This window comes from Pleuronectes platessa, chromosome 2, assembly GCF_947347685.1.
Source record: "Pleuronectes platessa chromosome 2, fPlePla1.1, whole genome shotgun sequence".
In the NCBI taxonomy this organism is placed as follows: domain Eukaryota; kingdom Metazoa; phylum Chordata; class Actinopteri; order Pleuronectiformes; family Pleuronectidae; genus Pleuronectes; species Pleuronectes platessa.
Genome location: NC_070627.1, coordinates 22,471,066 through 22,489,621, shown reverse-complemented (window position 1 = coordinate 22,489,621; position 18,556 = coordinate 22,471,066). Strand labels below are relative to the sequence as shown.

Sequence of the window (18,556 nt, the reverse complement as noted above, 5' to 3'; positions counted from 1 at the left end):
TTTTTTCCTTCTTGAGACATTTACTATGTAAAAAATGAACTGTTACTGAAAATCTGTAATTATTCAATCAATTCAAATGGATTTGACATTTTTTTCATAAAAATGCAGAGCCTCACCCATGCCCTGTTTTTAATATAAATAAGTTCTTAAATAAGTTTTTGTTTATGACAGAAAAAAATACAGTACAAAAAAGCCCTCAGGCACTACATCCTCCATATCTAACAGATACTTACATGATGAAATGTGGCCAAGGGTCTAACACATACATACATATACACAACATATGAAGGGGAGTCTGTAAACAGAAGGCAAAGTACATTTTCAACAGTATAGATGAAGAGGGAGGTCACAGCCTTTAGTCCTATTCTGACAATACTGAATGCGTTTTTTTCAGTTTGGCAATGTAAGTCTTATTTCTATATCTTGTAAGAAAAGTCAGTCTTTCCAGTTTATGAATCTCTTTGAGGATTTCAAGCCACGTATTAACTGTAGGTTTATATCCAATCAAGAGTAATTTATGGCTACTAGATTTTTAAGTTAAAATGGGTAACTGTTATTTCGTCTTATTCTTTTGTAGCAGGACAATGTGTTATATCTAAGTTGTAGCTGTATTTCATCATATTAGCTTTGCCATTAATATATTATTTCGTAGATACGGCTTTTCTTTCTTCTTGTCTTTTTTACCCATGTCAAGAGGAGGGTCTGAAAAAGGAATTAAGATTAATGCTGACAAGAGCCTTGGCAAGAGTCAGCTCCCCTCTCCACCCCACTTGTTTTCGTACACGCCCTAAATATCCCTATAAAGTTCTATAGAGCCCTCATGCTATACATAGTATTGTATATAAGGGTAGATTATTTTTAGGCAGAGCAGGTTACACAAGCATCCAAGTTCAAGAAAGCTCTCTACCTGGTCTCCGTCAAACGAAACGTAAATATTACAGCTGACAAAGATGTGGGGTAAGGACAGATATATATAAAATATATGACAACACAGTGACAGGTATGAAAAAAATTTAAAAAAACAGAGAGAGATAGAAAAAGATAGTGTGCCTGAAAGTGAGATGGAAATCAGTTTTGGAGATGGGAAGTATAATCCCACCTCCCCCTCTGTGTGTGTCCTGCCAGCGGGGGGGCTCTGGTGGCCAGGGTTTGTCTGTAGGCATCTGGCCCTGGTCCCTGATACCTCCACGTCGGGCTGACAGGAAGCCAGGCTGCAGCTGGCCCACTTCGCTATAGCAGAGTGTGGTTTGTCAGGAGTAGTGTGTTTTTTGTCGATGAGTTTTACTTTGAGAGGTTATTGGTGAAGAAACAGCAAAGCGGAGACTGTCAATGCTTGTGTGTGTAGATGTATGGATGTGTAGGTTTCTGTATTTTTCTCCATGTTGTATCTCGACTCTCTAAACTCAGCCTCATCGTATAGAATCAAAATGCTGATCGCAGCCTGACACGCCCAGCCTGGATTGTAGCTACTCTTTTATGTGAGCACTTCTGAGGGACTGAGGCTGTCTGCAGCAGAGCTCCGAGGCAGTGTGTCAGCGTCACACACTGTGATCCCTGTCTCCTCGGCAGGGCCGTCATCAGCGCACATTGCAAGTACAGCTCCAGCCGCGCTCTCTGATAAGAGCTCCCCAGCTGTCAGGGGTAGAGCTCAGTGAACAAGTCGGCTGCTCCTCTCAGAGCCGCTCGGTCCTCCGTCTGCGGCGCTGGCTCCGTCACCGCTCGTCACCGGGGACAAACTCTGGACCAGAGTCCCCCTGCCAAACAGAAACGGACATGCCGTGCTTCAACGGACACGTCCTTGACACGCAGGGCACACAATGAAGAGACACGCACGTACATGTGTGTGCAAGTCAAAAGTAAAAGAACAGCGGAAACAAATCCTGATGTGTGACTCAAAAGTGGTAATGAGTAAAAGTGAATAAAAATGTGTTTTTGTTGTTTTTACGCCACTGAGACACAGACAATGACTCACTGTCATATGAAAATCCACAACAAAAATTGTTCTGCAGCAGATGCCTTTTTCCGCGGCATTGTCAGTCTCCACTTTTTTTGTCTTGCTTCCCACACAAGCAACTCGACTTGGAGTAGTTCAGTAATTATTTGTGTATAACAGACTGGAGAATAATTCATTGCTCTCTACAGGAGGCACAGAGAAATCCTAAGCACACTAATTAAGTGAAATTGCTTGTGGGGGCGTAAACCAAGCTGATATGTTGCAACTAATTTGAAAAAAAATAAATGCCCGATTCTTTATACATTTCACCACATGGGTTTGGATGTGCTACGATGTTGCTATGTTCACCATTGTGTGTGTGGGTGGGGGGGGGGGGGGGGGGGGGGCAGCGATTCTGGCTGCAATCCCGCTAATCAAACGATTTCCGACAGCGTACCACACCTTCGCTGAAGTGCACCCAGTGGTCGGTCACTCCCTGAACATGGACGGGCGGGAGAGCTGCTAGAAAAGTTGTGAGGATAAAAGATGAACTCTCAAACACACAGGCTCACAGATGTGTAATTGTTATTCATCTGTAGAGCTGCTCTTTGTAAATAGCAGAAAAAGCTGGAGCGCCAGAGATGATTAACTTCCATTCCTTTCCCTTTGCTTCCCACTCTTCAATTTAGATTTCTGTTATTGCAGGAAAAGCAGCGTGACGTCTGTGTAACATAAAAAGAAAGGTGGAGGATCGACGCTTGTTGCCAGCAGCTTTATCTTTATTACACTATAGCAAAGACATAAGAGCCATCTTAAGTGGACTAATGTCAGTCTGATATCAGCACAAGTCTGTTTTTGGGACGTTTATTCTTCCTAATGCCGTAATTTCCATTTGGTGCCGTTTTCAATTCCCCATGAAGGAAGAGAACAGCTCATTTAGTCTTGTAGAGCTCCAGCTCTGCCGTGTCAAATGGGACATTTTCATTTGCTGAGTCTGTTTCCAGGAAGGAGGCAGTAGATTTCCCCCGCTGTGCAGTGCACCTTGATGCAGATGTATTTTCTTTAAATGATTTAGCGTCTGTGCAGCACTGTAGCCTCACTAATTTCCCCTGGCTGGAAGTGTAGCTCCAACGTGTGAAGGCCAGACATGGCTACAGACAGTGTATAAGATGAGAAGATTTGATTGTTTGCTATCATGCAGAAGTGACCCTGTATTATATCGGTTTATTTAGAGCAGTCATTAATACATGTGGGATCTATTGAAATGTTACAGGCTCATTAAATAAGACCCTGACATAAAGTGGATTTGAATGGTGAGGTCATAGGACTCATATTATCCCCAAGGACTAGAGCCGTTTACCAGAAAATGGGAACTAACATCCATTAGGTATTTTTGTGTGCTTTCAAAATTAGAAAAAAAATATTTTTTACATATGAAAAACTTCACTGAAGCTATAAACACAACACAAACCTACACTGAGGAGTTTTGTTGCCACAGCTTCACTAGTCTGGTTTGACTTATGGCAGCCAGTGTCGGGAAATTTAAGATAGATATTACTTTGTAACGGACGGCCTCTAACTTTATGAATCCTCTCTACTGGTACTTAAAAATCAGTGCTCAAAGGTGCACCAGTGCAGGCAGTGACTGTGACCTGACTCTACTGAATCACCACAGTCACTTTCAGCAGTGGAGCTCAACTTGCATTGGGGACAACAAGCAGATGATACACAATAACTAAAAAGCCATAATCTATAATCCTGACGACACATTTTGTGACATTACATGTCAATTTGCCCTGCTTCTCTTTCCACCCTCTTTGTAACGAGCAAATCCTTCAGAGGACTTGAAGCCTGTGTCTCTCGTGGCTTATCAGTGGATCCACATTGCATTTTAAAGAGAGTGGCCATTTTGGGAAGCGCCCCTTCTCTACAGTCAGCACCATTGTGAATGCCTCTGAGAGAGAGAGAGAGAGAGAGAGAGAGAGGGAGAGAGAGAGAGAGAGAGAGAGAGAGATTTTGTTTGGCTGTCTGACAGTGCGGCCAAACAAGCTTGGATGGTTTGTGGTGGTGTTTTTGCTAAAGCTTGGGGTGAAAATGAAATGGAGGAGCCCACTCACCAGAGACTGGGAGTGCATATTTAATTTGTTCTCTGCTTATCAGCCCGGTCGTACTGCGGGGGATAGGCAGGGAGGGAGAGAGAGGGAGGGAGAGAGAGGGAGAGAGAGGGAGGAAGAGAGGAATCGGGTGGTTTTTGGACACGGCTTCAAACCCCACGATGATGAAGCCATTAAAGTGAACAGCAGCTGGCAGACACACACCATAAACAAGTTAACGCTTCACAAGAGGAAACCCAGATTATCGTCTGACAATGAGAGCTGTTAGTGTGTGTGTGTGTGTGTGTGTGTGTGTGTGTGTGTTTGTGTGTGTGTACCTTTGAGTGTCCATCCCTCTGTAGTCAGATAAATCCCCACAGAGAAGGACATGTATCCAATTGCACTGTAAATTCTTCTGCGGGCTCTGCAGCTGTCACCAAGTTTCCTCCTGAGTTACGTCAGAGGGGACTTGTTTCTCTTTGCGACATAACGAAGATCATTAGCCAATGATTATTTCTACTGCTGCTTTAATTACAGTACTTATCTAATTGCGTATTAGGGACCCAGATTTGGCGAATTATCAGAACCTAAATTGCACGGGTAAACACGTAATTGAACAAATCCATTAGTTCAGATAAAGAGTTTCATAATAGAAGACACGTTGTGGAATAAGAGACTGCATTAACATAATGCTATGATTCTCTATTATGCTCATTTAAACAAACATGTCTGCCCTCTCTGCAGCATCCGCTCCTCTTTCTAATTTCTCCTCCATCTGTTTTGCCACCGCTCGCTATCATGTAGTTATGTAATGAGCGTTATTGGCTTGACCCTTAAAGCAGTTTGTTTTCATAAACACAATTATGGAGAAGGCCCACAGATTGATGACGATCAACTTATTAACATGCACTAGCCCACCGCTGGAGCAGCATCAGCATAATGCTGCCTCCCCCGTCCTCACCCCCTGTCACCTCTCCTCCCTCCTCTCTCGTTCACCTCCTCCCCTCCTCTCCCTCCCACTCCTGTAGTTTTCTGGAGAGGTGCCAGAGAACAAGGTGAACGTGGTGGTGACCAACCTGACGGTGGTGGACAGGGATCAGCCCCACAGCCCCAACTGGAACGCTGTGTACCGCATTGTCAGCGGCGACCCCTCGGGCCACTTCACCATCCGCACCAACCCCATCACCAACGACGGCATGCTGACAGTGATCAAGGTAAAGCTGAAGCTGCTTGTTTGGATTCTCCACATCAGCTCTTCTCAACGTGAAAGTGAACAATTGGTTGCATTGTTATTCAACACTGCCTCGTCTATGTATCCACCTGCTGTGAAGTGCCAGATGCTGATGACTGAGTGTGTAGGTCTCAATGACTTGTATGGCATTTCTCAAATTGGAGTTAGAACTTATCTTGCAATCAGCTACACTCATTTTCCTCCCTTCGCTCACAGTTTTGTTTCCTCTCTCTCCCTCTCCTTTCTCGTTCCTCCTCGATACGTCGGCAGCCGGTGGATTTTGAAATGAACCGTGCCTTCATGCTGACCGTGGTGGTGTCTAACCAGGCCCACCTGGCCACCGGCATTCAGTCCTCTCTCCAGTCCACCGCGGGAGTCACCATCTCTATTCAGGACGTGAACGAGCCTCCCGTCTTCCCTGTCAACCCCAAGATGATCCGCTTCGAGGAGGGCGTGCCCGCAGGGACCACTCTGACAGTGTTTGCTGCCCAAGATCCCGACCACTTCATCCACCAGATCGTTAGGTGAATAATTTATTTCAATCAAATTTATAGTATTCAACAATTGTTCATTAAAATGTCTGAAAACGACCAGGTCTATGTTGTATATTTTGTAGCCTTGTGTACTTAGATTATCCAATCTTTTTTTCAAGGTAGCTAGACAGGACATTTACATATCCATTTTGCCATTCTATGCCGTAGAAATACAATAGAAAATATCTGCAACCACTCAATAATAAGTTGTGGGATGTAAAACCAAAACAATGAGCTGAAAGATGCTAAAATGCAACTTTAGACAGTGATTCTGGTAAAATATTGATCATAGCATTTTCAAAGTGGTGATTTAACAAATTATTTAACCTTAAACCTTTGAAATATGCAGTATGCAGTGTTATACAGTGTCACATGTACAGCACTGGCATAATAACAAAAATAACCATAAGGAAGCCTTAATAAGAAAGTCTCAATGATTTGCAAACATGTCAGATGTTATTCGAAGTACTACACCACTTGTTATTAATTGTGTTAGTACTACTGCAAATACACAGCTATACAATGCAGCAATGGGCAAAACACCAGCTCAGAGATCTCTTGTGTTATTATGAGACATGTCGATCTTTATGGATCATTATGGAACTGTGGCAGGAACATTTTAATACGGTGGGCCCCCACAGTCCAGATGATTAATGGGAAAAACTGGTTTGTCGTGGTGAGATAGGAAATTGGCCTTGGCAGAGGTTTTGCCCTCTCAGAGCACCCACCTAGTTTGAATGGAGGTTTTTAGATCTATTCACAGTTAAGGACTCATATATCAGTCGTCTGAAGGAGGACTGAAGCTACTCTGAAAGCAAACAACTACTTTATATACATTCAGAGTGACGTTCTTCCGATATTGTGTCCACCCCTCCTGTATCTCTTTGAATCAGTGGGTTTGATCAGTGCTGGACAGTTTCGTCACAGTTTATCCCTCTTCTCTGACATTTCTCCACTGCCCCCCCCCCCCCCCCCCCCCCCACCCACCTCCCCAGCTCCAGTTACCTCCCTGTTGCCAGGCGACTGGTGTAAAGAGGTCATCCTGTAATGAGCTGGACACCGTGCCCACCCTCCTTAGATCCCTTGTCCCCCTCGTCTCTTCCTCCTCATTGATCGCTCCCCTTCCTAAAAGGGATGACACGCAGCGGGCATCGTGCCATCCCGGCATCGACCTTGTGTGCTACAGAAACTCCCACGTGTCCACTGAGGTCCAGCGGCACCGTTCCGCTCCATCGCCAGCTCCGGCGAGAGAGATTGATTTTTCTTAATGTCAGTGAGACGGCCTCTTCCACTGAAGAACCCAGTGGAAATGTTAGTGGATTGTTTGGGAGGTAGTGGAATAGTTGCTCTTATATACACTGTGCAGAGGAATGAGCAGTAGCCACCTCTCAGGTTTCTCCTGAAAAGACATGACATGCAAACTGAGTGGGTTGAGCTCTTCAGCCCTCAAAGAGACGTACCTCCGCTTTTACTCTATTTTCTCTCATCCCTCCCGCCCTCTCGCTCGCTCTGACCCTGTCACTTTCTTCCTTGTCAGTGTGTTATTGATGGGAGCTCAGAGCTGCTGTCTTCTCCACAGCAGCTTGCCAGCCGAAGTTCAGTTCATGCTCAGACAGTCTCATCTCGCTTGCTGCTGCTGTATTCCCTCTAGGTGACCTCACTTGAACCCCCCCCCCCCGCAAAATCTATACACAAAAGACACCGAAATGCACAAACGTAGACTCACAAACGCACACAGACATGCATGAGGATGAGTGGAAGGCCTGTGCATGAGCAGTAGATGGGAGAGGAGCCAGATTGTATTTTTCAATTTTCAGTTTTTTTCTCTCCCTGGAGGAAAGGAAAGAAAAGATGATGTGAGGCGAGGCCTGTTTAGATGTGATTTAAGTGGCAGCGAGAGCAAATTAAGGAGCCGCTCAGATGTAGCGTCGAAAAATGCGTGGAAGGCGCCAGGCGTGCTTCTCTCATCCTTCAGTCCTCTGCGCTCCGGAGGTTGCACTACTGTTGCACCTGCCGTTACCAAGCAACCAAAACCTTTCATCGAATTAATAGAAGGCCTCAATGATTAAATTAGCTTAACTCAGAAAAAAGATAACTGGAATTCCAGCACAATAAATCCTCCTCAGTTATTTAATTGCGCTCTTTGATTCCCTTTCTTCAAACTAAAAGCAAAATAAGGAATTTCCCAACTTGATCCGGGAGCTTTGTCTGGACGGTGGGAGATTCAGGGCTTATTTCCGAGTAGTTAAAGACCAGTTTGACCTTCTGACAGTGAAACGTCGATGTTTATAGACAAACTAATAATCTCTAACCAGTGATTGTCTGGTCTCTGCGTTTAAATTGTTCCAATAAGGATAATACAACAGATGAAATCATAGTCTGCCAATAAATGGTTCTAAAAAGTGGTTTTAAATGCTTTTGAATCTGACAAAAGGTAACACCGCTTTTGAATTGTATTTTATTTAGCATATGTTTTATAAAGAAAAAAAATGGATTTACTTGTTTTATTTAATAAATAAAACAAATAATCTTACATTAAACAAGAATGCCATAAATACAGAGCATACCCTCACCAATGACTAACAGTCTACTTAGAAAACTACATTTAAATTCCATGGATCCAGATTTGTATTTTGTACTTTCATATTTATCTGCAAAAGGAGTGGATTAAAAATTAAAACTCTTGTAAATAATTTCTTCCAGTAGAGGCTCAGACTTCATATCATCACTCTTTCTCTACTTTTCTTCTGATCATATAAAAGCCCAGTATATAGAAGATGGTTTATGTGGTTCACTTTGCCACAAACAAATTGATAAAAATGACAAAATATGAAAATCTCAGCAATTAAGGAAATATTTGATCTTTTATATGATTTATGTGCCCTAGATAAACAAATTAATTTACACACTACGACATATACAGTTTGTTATTCAAATAGTGTCAAATAGTCCTCACACTTGGATCTGTTTGCTGCAGCTGCAGAAAGCGGGAGGTGACATCTTGTTGGCACAGGACGGAGATGAGAATGCCTGACGTGTCACACAAACACCAGAGTCGGCCCTGCAGGGCAACATCACATTCTGACTAACTCTGCGTGACAAGTTCTTTCACTAAAAATTGTATTTATTGTCATGTATCTATAATATTTGTCGAGTAAAAACTGTGATAATATGATAGAGGGGGATCCCGTCTGTCAACGTGTCCCTCTCTCTTTCACTGTTCGCTGAGTGTGTACCAGTCGTGTGCTTCTTTAGCTGGAGGTGGAATTAATTGGATTCACGCCTGTGAGGCTCCGGGAAACTAGTGTCAGCCTCCTACCCACTGTTTTAACCAAGCCCCCTTTCCCATTGCTCACGTTTCCTTCTGACCACGATTATATTCAGAAACACGCCCATGATCTCCCTCCCGTCGCCGCACTCTCCACATGCCTCTCTCACCCCTGCCCCCCCTCATCCCGGTGACACCTTGACCATCTACCTACTGCAGACACTTACATGATTACCCTTTTCTCACTAGGACCCGAGAGAGGAGCACTTCTTCCACTCAGTCGCATGTTACGACTCGTCATAGTTGTTAATGGGATTTATGGACTGTAATTGCAGCTGTCACACTCCACTCCGGTGAGGTATCGACCGGTGACAGTGATGAGAGTTGCCGTGGCGCCTGTGTGGGTAGAAAGAGCGGTGAAGTTGTTAGGAGCGCTGCCTTGCTGCTCGGCATCTGGGTTCAGGTTTCCATCGGTCTTCATGCTAATGAGCTGCTGCTATGATGAGCTCAGTAAACATATGTTTCACACTCCATGTCACTGTAATATTTCAAAGGTGCTTGGCTGGTATTTCTTATTATGGTAATGAACATTGAATCTGATAATGACTAGTTTGGATTCACAAACATTAAGGTTCAGAGATGCTGGAGTTCAAGTAACAGTTGGCTGCTAAAGTTCATTTCTGGAATCTATCGGTGCCTGCATTTGCCTTTGGATTTAATGAACCTTCTGCCTGTCTAACTGTCTGTTTGTCTTTGTGTGTGTGTTTGTGTGTGTGTGTGTGTGTGTGTGTGTGCGTGTGTGTGTGTGTGTGTGTGTGTGTGTGTGTGTGTGTGTGTGTGTGTGTGTGTGTGTGTGTGTGTGTGTGTGTGTGTTCGCGTGCACAGGTATTCCAAGCTGTCAGACCCAGCGAACTGGCTGAAGATCAACAGGACCAACGGTCAGATCACCACCATGGCGCTCCTGGACCGAGAGTCCATGTACGTAAAGAACAACGTGTACGAGGCCACGTTCCTGGCATTCGACAATGGTAAGTCTGGTAAGTCAGGATGCCTGTGTGTGTCGTGGTGATTCGAGCGGCTGTACAGTGACAGCAATATCCAAGCATCCCAGCAATTATTAGATGATGTCATAGGAAATTCGGTGCGATCATGGTCTCCAGGAGACGTCCAATGACTGTATGGACAACACGTCCCCACCTCCTGTCACTGGACATGAATGAAGTGAAAATAGATCTCGGATACAGGTGCTGCTGTCTAATACTGGTGACATCACTAGGGGCCAGACAAACCTATAAGTGTTGTGACAGTGGTAATTGGGTAATGGTAGCATATTCCCACGGCGGACCAATCATGGATCAATCTCAGCTGTCGATCACAATGTCTTTTAGAGGCTCTAAATACCTAATAAAAAAAAATACGCACAAAACTTTTGGTGATACCTCAACCTGTCATCATCAGGTTTTGTCCTTTACTTTGATTTATATCTGTAAAACGAATGGCATTCTTAAAGTGATCAGTTTAGTTAGCAGCTAACACACACTAAGATGGGAAACATGTTAAACTGTTCATTCACGTGAGTTGTGAAGCCATTGTCCCAACTTCAGAATGTGGAGAAGCATGGATGTGTTCTATTTATGTGTTTATGGGAGTTCACATTAGTGTTTGTAAAATAGTTGTAAAATGATGTTAAACGATCTAAAAGTGATGACGTCATGACTGTCCGAGATGTTGTTCAGTCTTGAGAAATCGTTCGCCCAGATTTTCCAAGTCATAAGTACATTATTAATATTATTTATCTGACACCTCATGAACACACAAAAACGTCCTCATGTAAGCATCACTGTGCCTCACAGAGCTGCTACAGCTTGCTTTTATGTTTTTGTGTTCAGTTTGTACATAGTATGAAAAGTTAGAAGGATTTTATTGTTGACTTTATTTTTTGTTACTGTCATCATCATCATAGTAGTAGTCATGAATACAGTGTGGGGCTACAGCAGAGAACATGTGCCATAGCTTGTGTAGTGTTTCATTCCTCTCAATGCACCTCACCTCAACAGTAGAGAAACTCGTTACAACGCTTGGAGGTGCTTTGAAACTGTGTGTTTGCAAAGGCACAGGTCTAAAGGATGAGTCTATGTTGTGGCTGCAGTGTGAATGAGAGAAATATTTTGTTCATACACTGAATGTTCATTTCTCTGTCTCCCTGTAGGAAGCAGGCTGAGAATAATGTGTGTCAGTGCTGGTGTTGAGTAACAGAACTAAAGCTCTGTGTGTGAGCAGGAGGGACTCAGGTGTTTTCACTCCAGTGAGAAATGAGGGATCAGTTGCCCTGAAGCAAACTAAGCTAAGCTCAAAGTGTTGACTGCCTATTGATTCTGGAGCCCAAAGTCAACAAGGGGATATATTCCACTTTGATTGAAATTCTCTTTGCTTATTCTACTCAAGCCAAGCGTAAGAGAAGCAGCGAAGCACCCGGCCAATCACAACCGACAAGACGGTCGAAGGGGCCTTGGGGCGCCAGGCGGCCGACATTTACATAGCTGATGCACCACTTTACTGTGTGATAGAGGGAAAACAGCTGAAACAGAACCCTGGTGAGCTGCTGGGGTAAACTCCAGCCACGCTGCACTGCATCAGTAGTTCCAGCCCGGCTCGCTGACAGGCTCTGTGCAGGGGGCTGTCAGCTGAATGTCGAGGCCACAACATGTCACTGCTGCGGTCTGTTCAGCAGAGCAGCACACTCCTCTCTTCATCGGTAGTTTGTCATCATTCACGATTAGCCTTGATCAAGTTCATCACACCGTGAGACTGAGCTACTGACTCTGAGTCTGTTCTAATCACATCAGGGGCGAAGCTGTGGATTTACATGTGAAGAGCTTTGTCAGAATAATAAAACAGTTCATAACACTCGACAGCAGCTGGATAGGTTTCGCATGTATTTGCTTTATTTTGACATATTAGTGATTTTAATTGTAGGATCCAACCTGACTGCTTTCACTTGGTGAGGTGTAGCAAATTCTTTGATTCTGTTTTGATTTTATTGGTTCACACATATATAAGAGGTACAAGGGGCTCAATCTGGGCATTGTCCAATGGAACGGATAGGATCATGAAAATAAAAAGACCAAAAGAAATCTACACCCAGGCAGATATATGCCAGTACACATCATAAGTAAATACAGTTAGGATGGCTGGATTAAAAGTCTACAGTCTACAAAGACAACCCATTGGCAAAACATTGCAAAGAGGAAAACAAACCTTTCCAATCAATCTAACCCCATTCCACGTGTGTCTGGACTGTGGGAGGAAGCCAGAGTAAACACAGAAAACCCACACCAACACAGGGAGAACATGCAAACTCCAAACAGACCCTGGCAGAGCTGGGATTTGAACCGGGGACCTGCTAGCTGTTAGGCCGCAGTGCTGACCACTGCAATTGGTATTTGGTTAAGATACATGAAGGTGTCGTAGAGTAAATACTGAAATATATACCTCTAAAAATGTAGATTTACAATATTAAAACTGGTGTAGTGAGCATACCTCCACCAAGGCCCAACTGTTGCCTTTAATTCAATCAACACTCAGGGGGGGATTTCTTAAAATTTCTTACAAACACTCACTTGGACTCAACTGGTTAGATTTTATTTTAAATTTTCTTCAAGATCCATTAATTACTTCATGGGAAATCAGTGGAAATGTCAAAACAAATTGCAGCCTATCTTTCAATGTTAAAGAGACTAAAATCTGATCTGCACCAAAATGTAACTGGTTCATCCCTAAACCACATTCTGCTACTTATTCTACTACTGTCATAGTAATCCATCCAGTACTTTGATGTAACACTGCTTACATCAAGAGAATACATAAACCAATGAGCATAAACTAGAGGTAATAAAACACCTCAACTTGCAAGTAAAGCAAATTGTGCATTTGTGGTCACAATAATTATCTGGTCCCATCCAGTGATTTTATTGTGTAGTTTCCCTTCTATAATTAAAGTCCTAGTTGAATAAATTTCAATAGAATTAATGAAAACTCCAATTATGTGCCTATTCTCTTAAAGTATTCCCGGAGTCTTTTCATCATTGACTCTCTGCTCATGTGTTTATGTCTCTTATTCAAATCACATCCCTGAGAAAACAAACCCTTTCAAATCCGAGTTGATCTTTTATGAGTTTGGTTCTTGCTGATTCGCTCTGTGCAGGGCGCATGGAGCCAACACTTGTGTCAGCACTTTGACGACTTACAGTCCCTGAAAACTGCACATCTTCTATTTCTCTATGAGATTAAATATTAATGAGTAAATAAGCAACAATCAAAGTTACATTTTGGAGGAAAACCCCCATCTGTATTATTTATCATAAAACAGTTCAGCATTATAAAGGCTATGCAAATGTCTTTTGCTGGGATGTTTTTCTGAGGTTTCATCACATTTCATTGTCAGTGGTCTGACAGTTTAAATAGACAATCAGCAGTTGTCACATTTTTAATCCAATATGCGCTCGTCTGATTGGTGCATGTACATTCATTTAAAAAAAAAAACAGCAGAGACTGTCTCACATATAAAGTCACAATCATCTTCAGTTCTTTTTCAAGCTGATGGAGCAAATACGCTTTCAGGACCTTTATTCAACCGAATCAATTAGATGCATCGATATGTGAAATTTATGAAGAGACGTTCTCGATCATTTTCAGTCCAGCAGAAACAGAGTCACCTCACACCAGAGTTCAACCTCATTACAAATGTTTTTCCCCTGCTCTCGTGTTGAGACTCGAGACCGATCAGCAGAGCAAGTTCACTTTGCATCGTGAAAGCAACGAGGCGCTCGTTCCCAGCACCGTGTCGTACAACGAGGCAGCGGCAAAAAGAAAACACCATTTGTCATTCAGTGCGAGTGCAGTTCACTTACAGTGCACGCTGCAATCAGAGCTGCTAACGGTGCATTAAACACCACAGCCCTGTCTCCTGACCTGATCCGGTTCTGTTCTGGTCTGGCAGACGGTGTTATGATGGGTCTGTGTTGGTGGACCCAGTAAATGGTTAGTGTTTGAGTCATTTCCCAGCATCGTGCAGATAACAGCAATCTTCATGTGAGCCTCGGTCCCCTCCACTACGAGCCTCGTCTGAGCCTTTCCACACGCTGAAACATTTATGTGTCCTTTCATTCGGTCCGGCTGTTTTGTTCGGGCGCTCCACTACAAATGTTGCCCCTGCACTTTCAGCCACTCGGTAAACAAAACATTTTTCTCCCCCAGTTGTTTTTCTCCATCTCGCCGCCTCATTTTCTCACTTCAACACATGAATCGGCTGGAAAAATGGCCCTGGAGTGAAATGAAAGGATTGTTTTGCCGTCTTCTGTAGCTTTCTCACCCCCCCCATCCTGCTGCTTGCTGCATCTTCCATCATTTCATCCACCCCTCTGCTCCTTCTCTCATTTACTCACCGGCTCCTCCTCGTGGTCTCATTGCCTCCTCTCTCTCTCTCTCTCCAGGCTCGCCTCAGGCCAGCGGGACAGGAACCCTCCAGATCTACCTGATCGACGTCAACGACAACGCCCCGGTGCTGATTCCCCGGGAGGCCCAGGTGTGTGAGCGTGCGCGGCCCAGCTCCAGGATCAACATCACGGCCTCGGACGCTGACGCCGACCCCAACGTGGGGCCCTTCGTCTTCGAGCTGCCTTCGTTTCCTGCCGCCGTCCGCCGCAACTGGACCATTTCAAGGCTGAGCGGTAATTAAATGCTGTTCACTCTTCACGAGACAGTTGGGAGTCAGGACAGGAGGCAGGAGAGGAAGTGTAGAGGAATCACAGAGGACCCCTTCAGCATCCTCCGCTGAATTCAACCATAAACTTAGCACAAGGGTTGTTGTAGAATAACTGTCGGGGGATCTAGGCGGGCTGTGAGCTGTGGGAGAAGTTTAAGAAAATGTCCTAAACAGCTCACAGTGAGAGATGCGGGTACCATCAAGAGCTGACGTACGATCCAGCGTTTGTGACAAATGAGATCCATTCATCTCTCTGTCCCCCGAGCCGCCCATCTGTCACCTAATCCACCCAGATGGATGTATCACAGCAGTTGTCTTGAGGACAAATCTGATCACATACCTGGATTCTTCTCCCACTGAGACTCTTGTCTGAGCTCGACTAAATGATAGATGCTGAAGGTTATACATTCTCACATTACGTCTTTATATCTTTATTGGCTCCTCGCGAACATACCCACACGTCGGAATGATCGCTGACAGTTCGTTCGCTGCTGGCTGCTTTGATTTGGTTTGTCATTTCCTCATGCCCGTGCACGTGATGACATGATACGCTGCAGTAAACAAAATGTACCTTCCCCCGACAGTCCACTCTCTAATCTTATTTCAGCCTTCATCTTCTCCTCCTTTCTCCCTCCGATTTCGCTCCCCTCCATCTCTTAATGTTTCTCCACTTTGTCACTTTCCGCAGGCGACTACGCTCAGCTCAGGCTGAGGATTCCTTACCTGGAGGCAAGTGTGTACGAGATCCCCGTCATCGTGTCCGACTCGGGGAACCCTCCTCTGTCCAACCGCTCCATGATCAGAGTCAAAGTGTGTCCCTGTGACGATAACGGAGACTGCAGCACCACGGGGGCCGTGGCAGCCGCTGGACTCGGCACCGGGGCCATCATCGCTATCCTCATCTGCATCATCATACTGCTCAGTGAGTACGACGAGGTGGAACCATCAGACCTCAGCGCAACTGGTCTTTTTCTGCAGGGGTGTTAAAAGTCTGACATCTAAAATTCGATCATCTGCAATTTAGGCAGTAAGAATTCAGAAAATATGTCACATTTTATCTAAATGACACCTCGTTTGTTTCTCATCAACACACTAACTCACTCACGGTGAATCTCCTGCTGTGTTCTCACGTGGACTCATTCAGACATTATCTTGACTCGGGGGCCGGCAGGACAAACTGAAGGAGAATGTCCGTAGCCTCTCACTCAGATACTTGGTAAATGGATTTGTATTTATATAGAGCTTTTCTAGTCTTGATGACCACTCAAAGCGCTTTACATTACAGTTTCACATTCACCCATTCACACACACATTCATACAGTGCATCTACATCTCCATTGTTATTCTACACGGGGCCATTCGGGGTTCAGCATCTTGCCCAAGGACACTTCGGCATGCAGATGGTTCAGACTGGGGATCGAACTGCCGACCTTCAGGTTGGAGGACGACCACTCTACCTCTCAGCCACAGCCGCCCACGTAGTACTTGCGACTTCGGATACTGTCTCTGTCTGTAGTTTGAGATATAATGGTTTTTTTTAGGGCATTTCTTCAATAATGGGGAAGTATAAATAATTCTGGGACTCCTGAAACCCTGTGTTTGGATGTGATGTACCTGATGAAAATTGCAAAAGGTACACATTCAGGGCTGCTCCTATACCAAATATGTTCTTTACTTTTGACCACAGGCATGGTCCTGCTGTTTGTGGTGTGGATGAAGCGCAGAGAGAAGGAGCGGCAGGCAAAGCCCCTGTTGATCGACCCTGAGGACGATGTCAGAGACAACATCCTGAAGTACGATGAGGAGGGAGGAGGAGAGGAGGACCAGGTATGGATTCTAGCAAATACACTTCAAAGCTGTAGAGAGATGTCTTTTTTGTGCCTCATCCAGATGGTTAGGAGTTGATGAAATAGAGTAGATAATAGTGGATCAATTCCCATTAGGATCACCCATGTACTGTGACAAGTCACTATGATGAATACATAGTTTTGTTAAAACCAACTCTGAAAATGTTTCACTTTACTATACATCTATATATATAAATACATATGTTTGATAAGCTGAAAATAGTACATTTTTGGCAAAGCTAGTTCAAAAAGAAATATTCGTTATTATTTGGCATTGCCTTTTTGCTAATTAATACTGATTATATAGATTGCAGATCTAGAATTATTAAATATAAGCCAACCATCATCAGAAAACAGAACCAGTAGAAGAGAAAATGAAAATGATGTTAAAACTCTTAAATAAACACATACTCTCTTTTAATATTTTGTATTCTCGCATAAATACAAATCAACACAATTGCACATTTCCGCATCTTTGATTAATTCAGAGATGTATTATTAACGATGGCATTTATGTTGTTTTCCAAAACCCACACAACAGGTTTCTAGCACATTCACCCACACGAGGATCAAATGGCAGCAGTGCACACAAACATATTTCTACTGTAAAGCACCTGTTTGAGGATTTAGTGGCTGCATTTATTTATCAGCTGCAGCAGAGCTGTTAAGATAAGTCGACAACCTGCTTCATTTGTTCACAATACAAATTTACAACACACGGTTGGAAAGAAAACCAACAATTGTATACAACTGATTGTACTAACAGCACTGTTCATTCCACTTCTATGTCCCATTTAGTTTAGACAAACTGAAATCTGCACGGAATACAAAATGAAGGGGGAAACACAATGTGCAGTCAGAATGAATTACACATAAATATCACTGTGCGTGTGTGTGTGTGTGTGTGTGTGTGTGTGTGTGCGTGCGTGCGTGCGTGTGTATCATGTATGAGGCTCGTATTGTTTTGCACTTTGCTGAAATGTAGTGTAGTCTGTTTCTTTAATGAATTTAATAATAACTTACAGGTTCAATAAATGATCAGTAAAATAATGAATATTATAGAACACAAGCACGTTCTCATGAGCTGCTCCACATTCATTTAGAATCACAGCACTATGACTTCTGGGTAATTCCCTTGAGCATCACAATGCTCCACATCCTCACTCCATACTAACTCTGAGCAGGTTTTTATGATGGAGCTATAGAGTTTTATTGTATTAAAGAGTTCACACTGAGAAAGAAGCAGATTTGTTAATAAAAAATCAACTGAAATCAGAGATTATGCATGTGGAATGTACTCAATGTTTGAGTGGGCTTTCGATGGGCTCTGTTCTCCCACAATGCATTGCACAAAGGAAACGGAGGAGCTCTTCCCAGCTGGAAAAAAATGAAATAACTGGTTCCTTCCTGCAGTTGGTCCAGCGATCTGAACCGTGATTCATCTGATCCGGGCTGAGCTCTTCTGGTCAAACTAAAATCTGGTCCAAGACACCTTTCACACCTGTTCTGGTTCAGTCTGAAAGTCTTGACCAAACAAGGTCGATGTGAACGTGCTCTCAGTCTCGTGCTGTTTGAGAAACTGGTTTGAAACAGCTGATATGTAGATAGTGAGGATGAAGATGGCGAAATAACCCTCATCATCAAACTGATGCAGCTTTCCCTCCCTGACCTTCATGCAGGACTATGACCTGAGCCAGCTGCAGCAGCCCGAGTCTCTGGACCACATCATCAACAAGCCGACGGGGGTGCGCAGGGTGGACGAGAGGCCTGTGATCACTGAGTCCCAGTACCCGGTCAGACCCAGTCTGCCTCACCCCGGAGACATCGGGGACTTCATTAATGATGTGAGCTGGACACCAGAGGATAGAGTGTATCGATGATGTGTTG

At 43.9% G+C, this 18,556-nt stretch overlaps 1 protein-coding gene across 1 annotated transcript in view; it reads left to right on the top strand.

Annotated features, from left to right (window-relative positions):
* The window catches only part of cdh4 (cadherin 4, type 1, R-cadherin (retinal)), a 76,574-nt gene that overhangs the window by 57,340 nt on the left and 678 nt on the right, over positions 1-18,556 (top strand). The window contains exons 8-14 of the mRNA XM_053411213.1: positions 5,055-5,240; positions 5,528-5,781; positions 9,944-10,086; positions 14,551-14,787; positions 15,511-15,744; positions 16,510-16,649; positions 18,349-18,513. Coding sequence (XP_053267188.1) covers positions 5,055-5,240; positions 5,528-5,781; positions 9,944-10,086; positions 14,551-14,787; positions 15,511-15,744; positions 16,510-16,649; positions 18,349-18,513 — 1,359 coding nt within the window. The remainder of the gene's footprint in view (positions 1-5,054; positions 5,241-5,527; positions 5,782-9,943; positions 10,087-14,550; positions 14,788-15,510; positions 15,745-16,509; positions 16,650-18,348; positions 18,514-18,556) is intronic.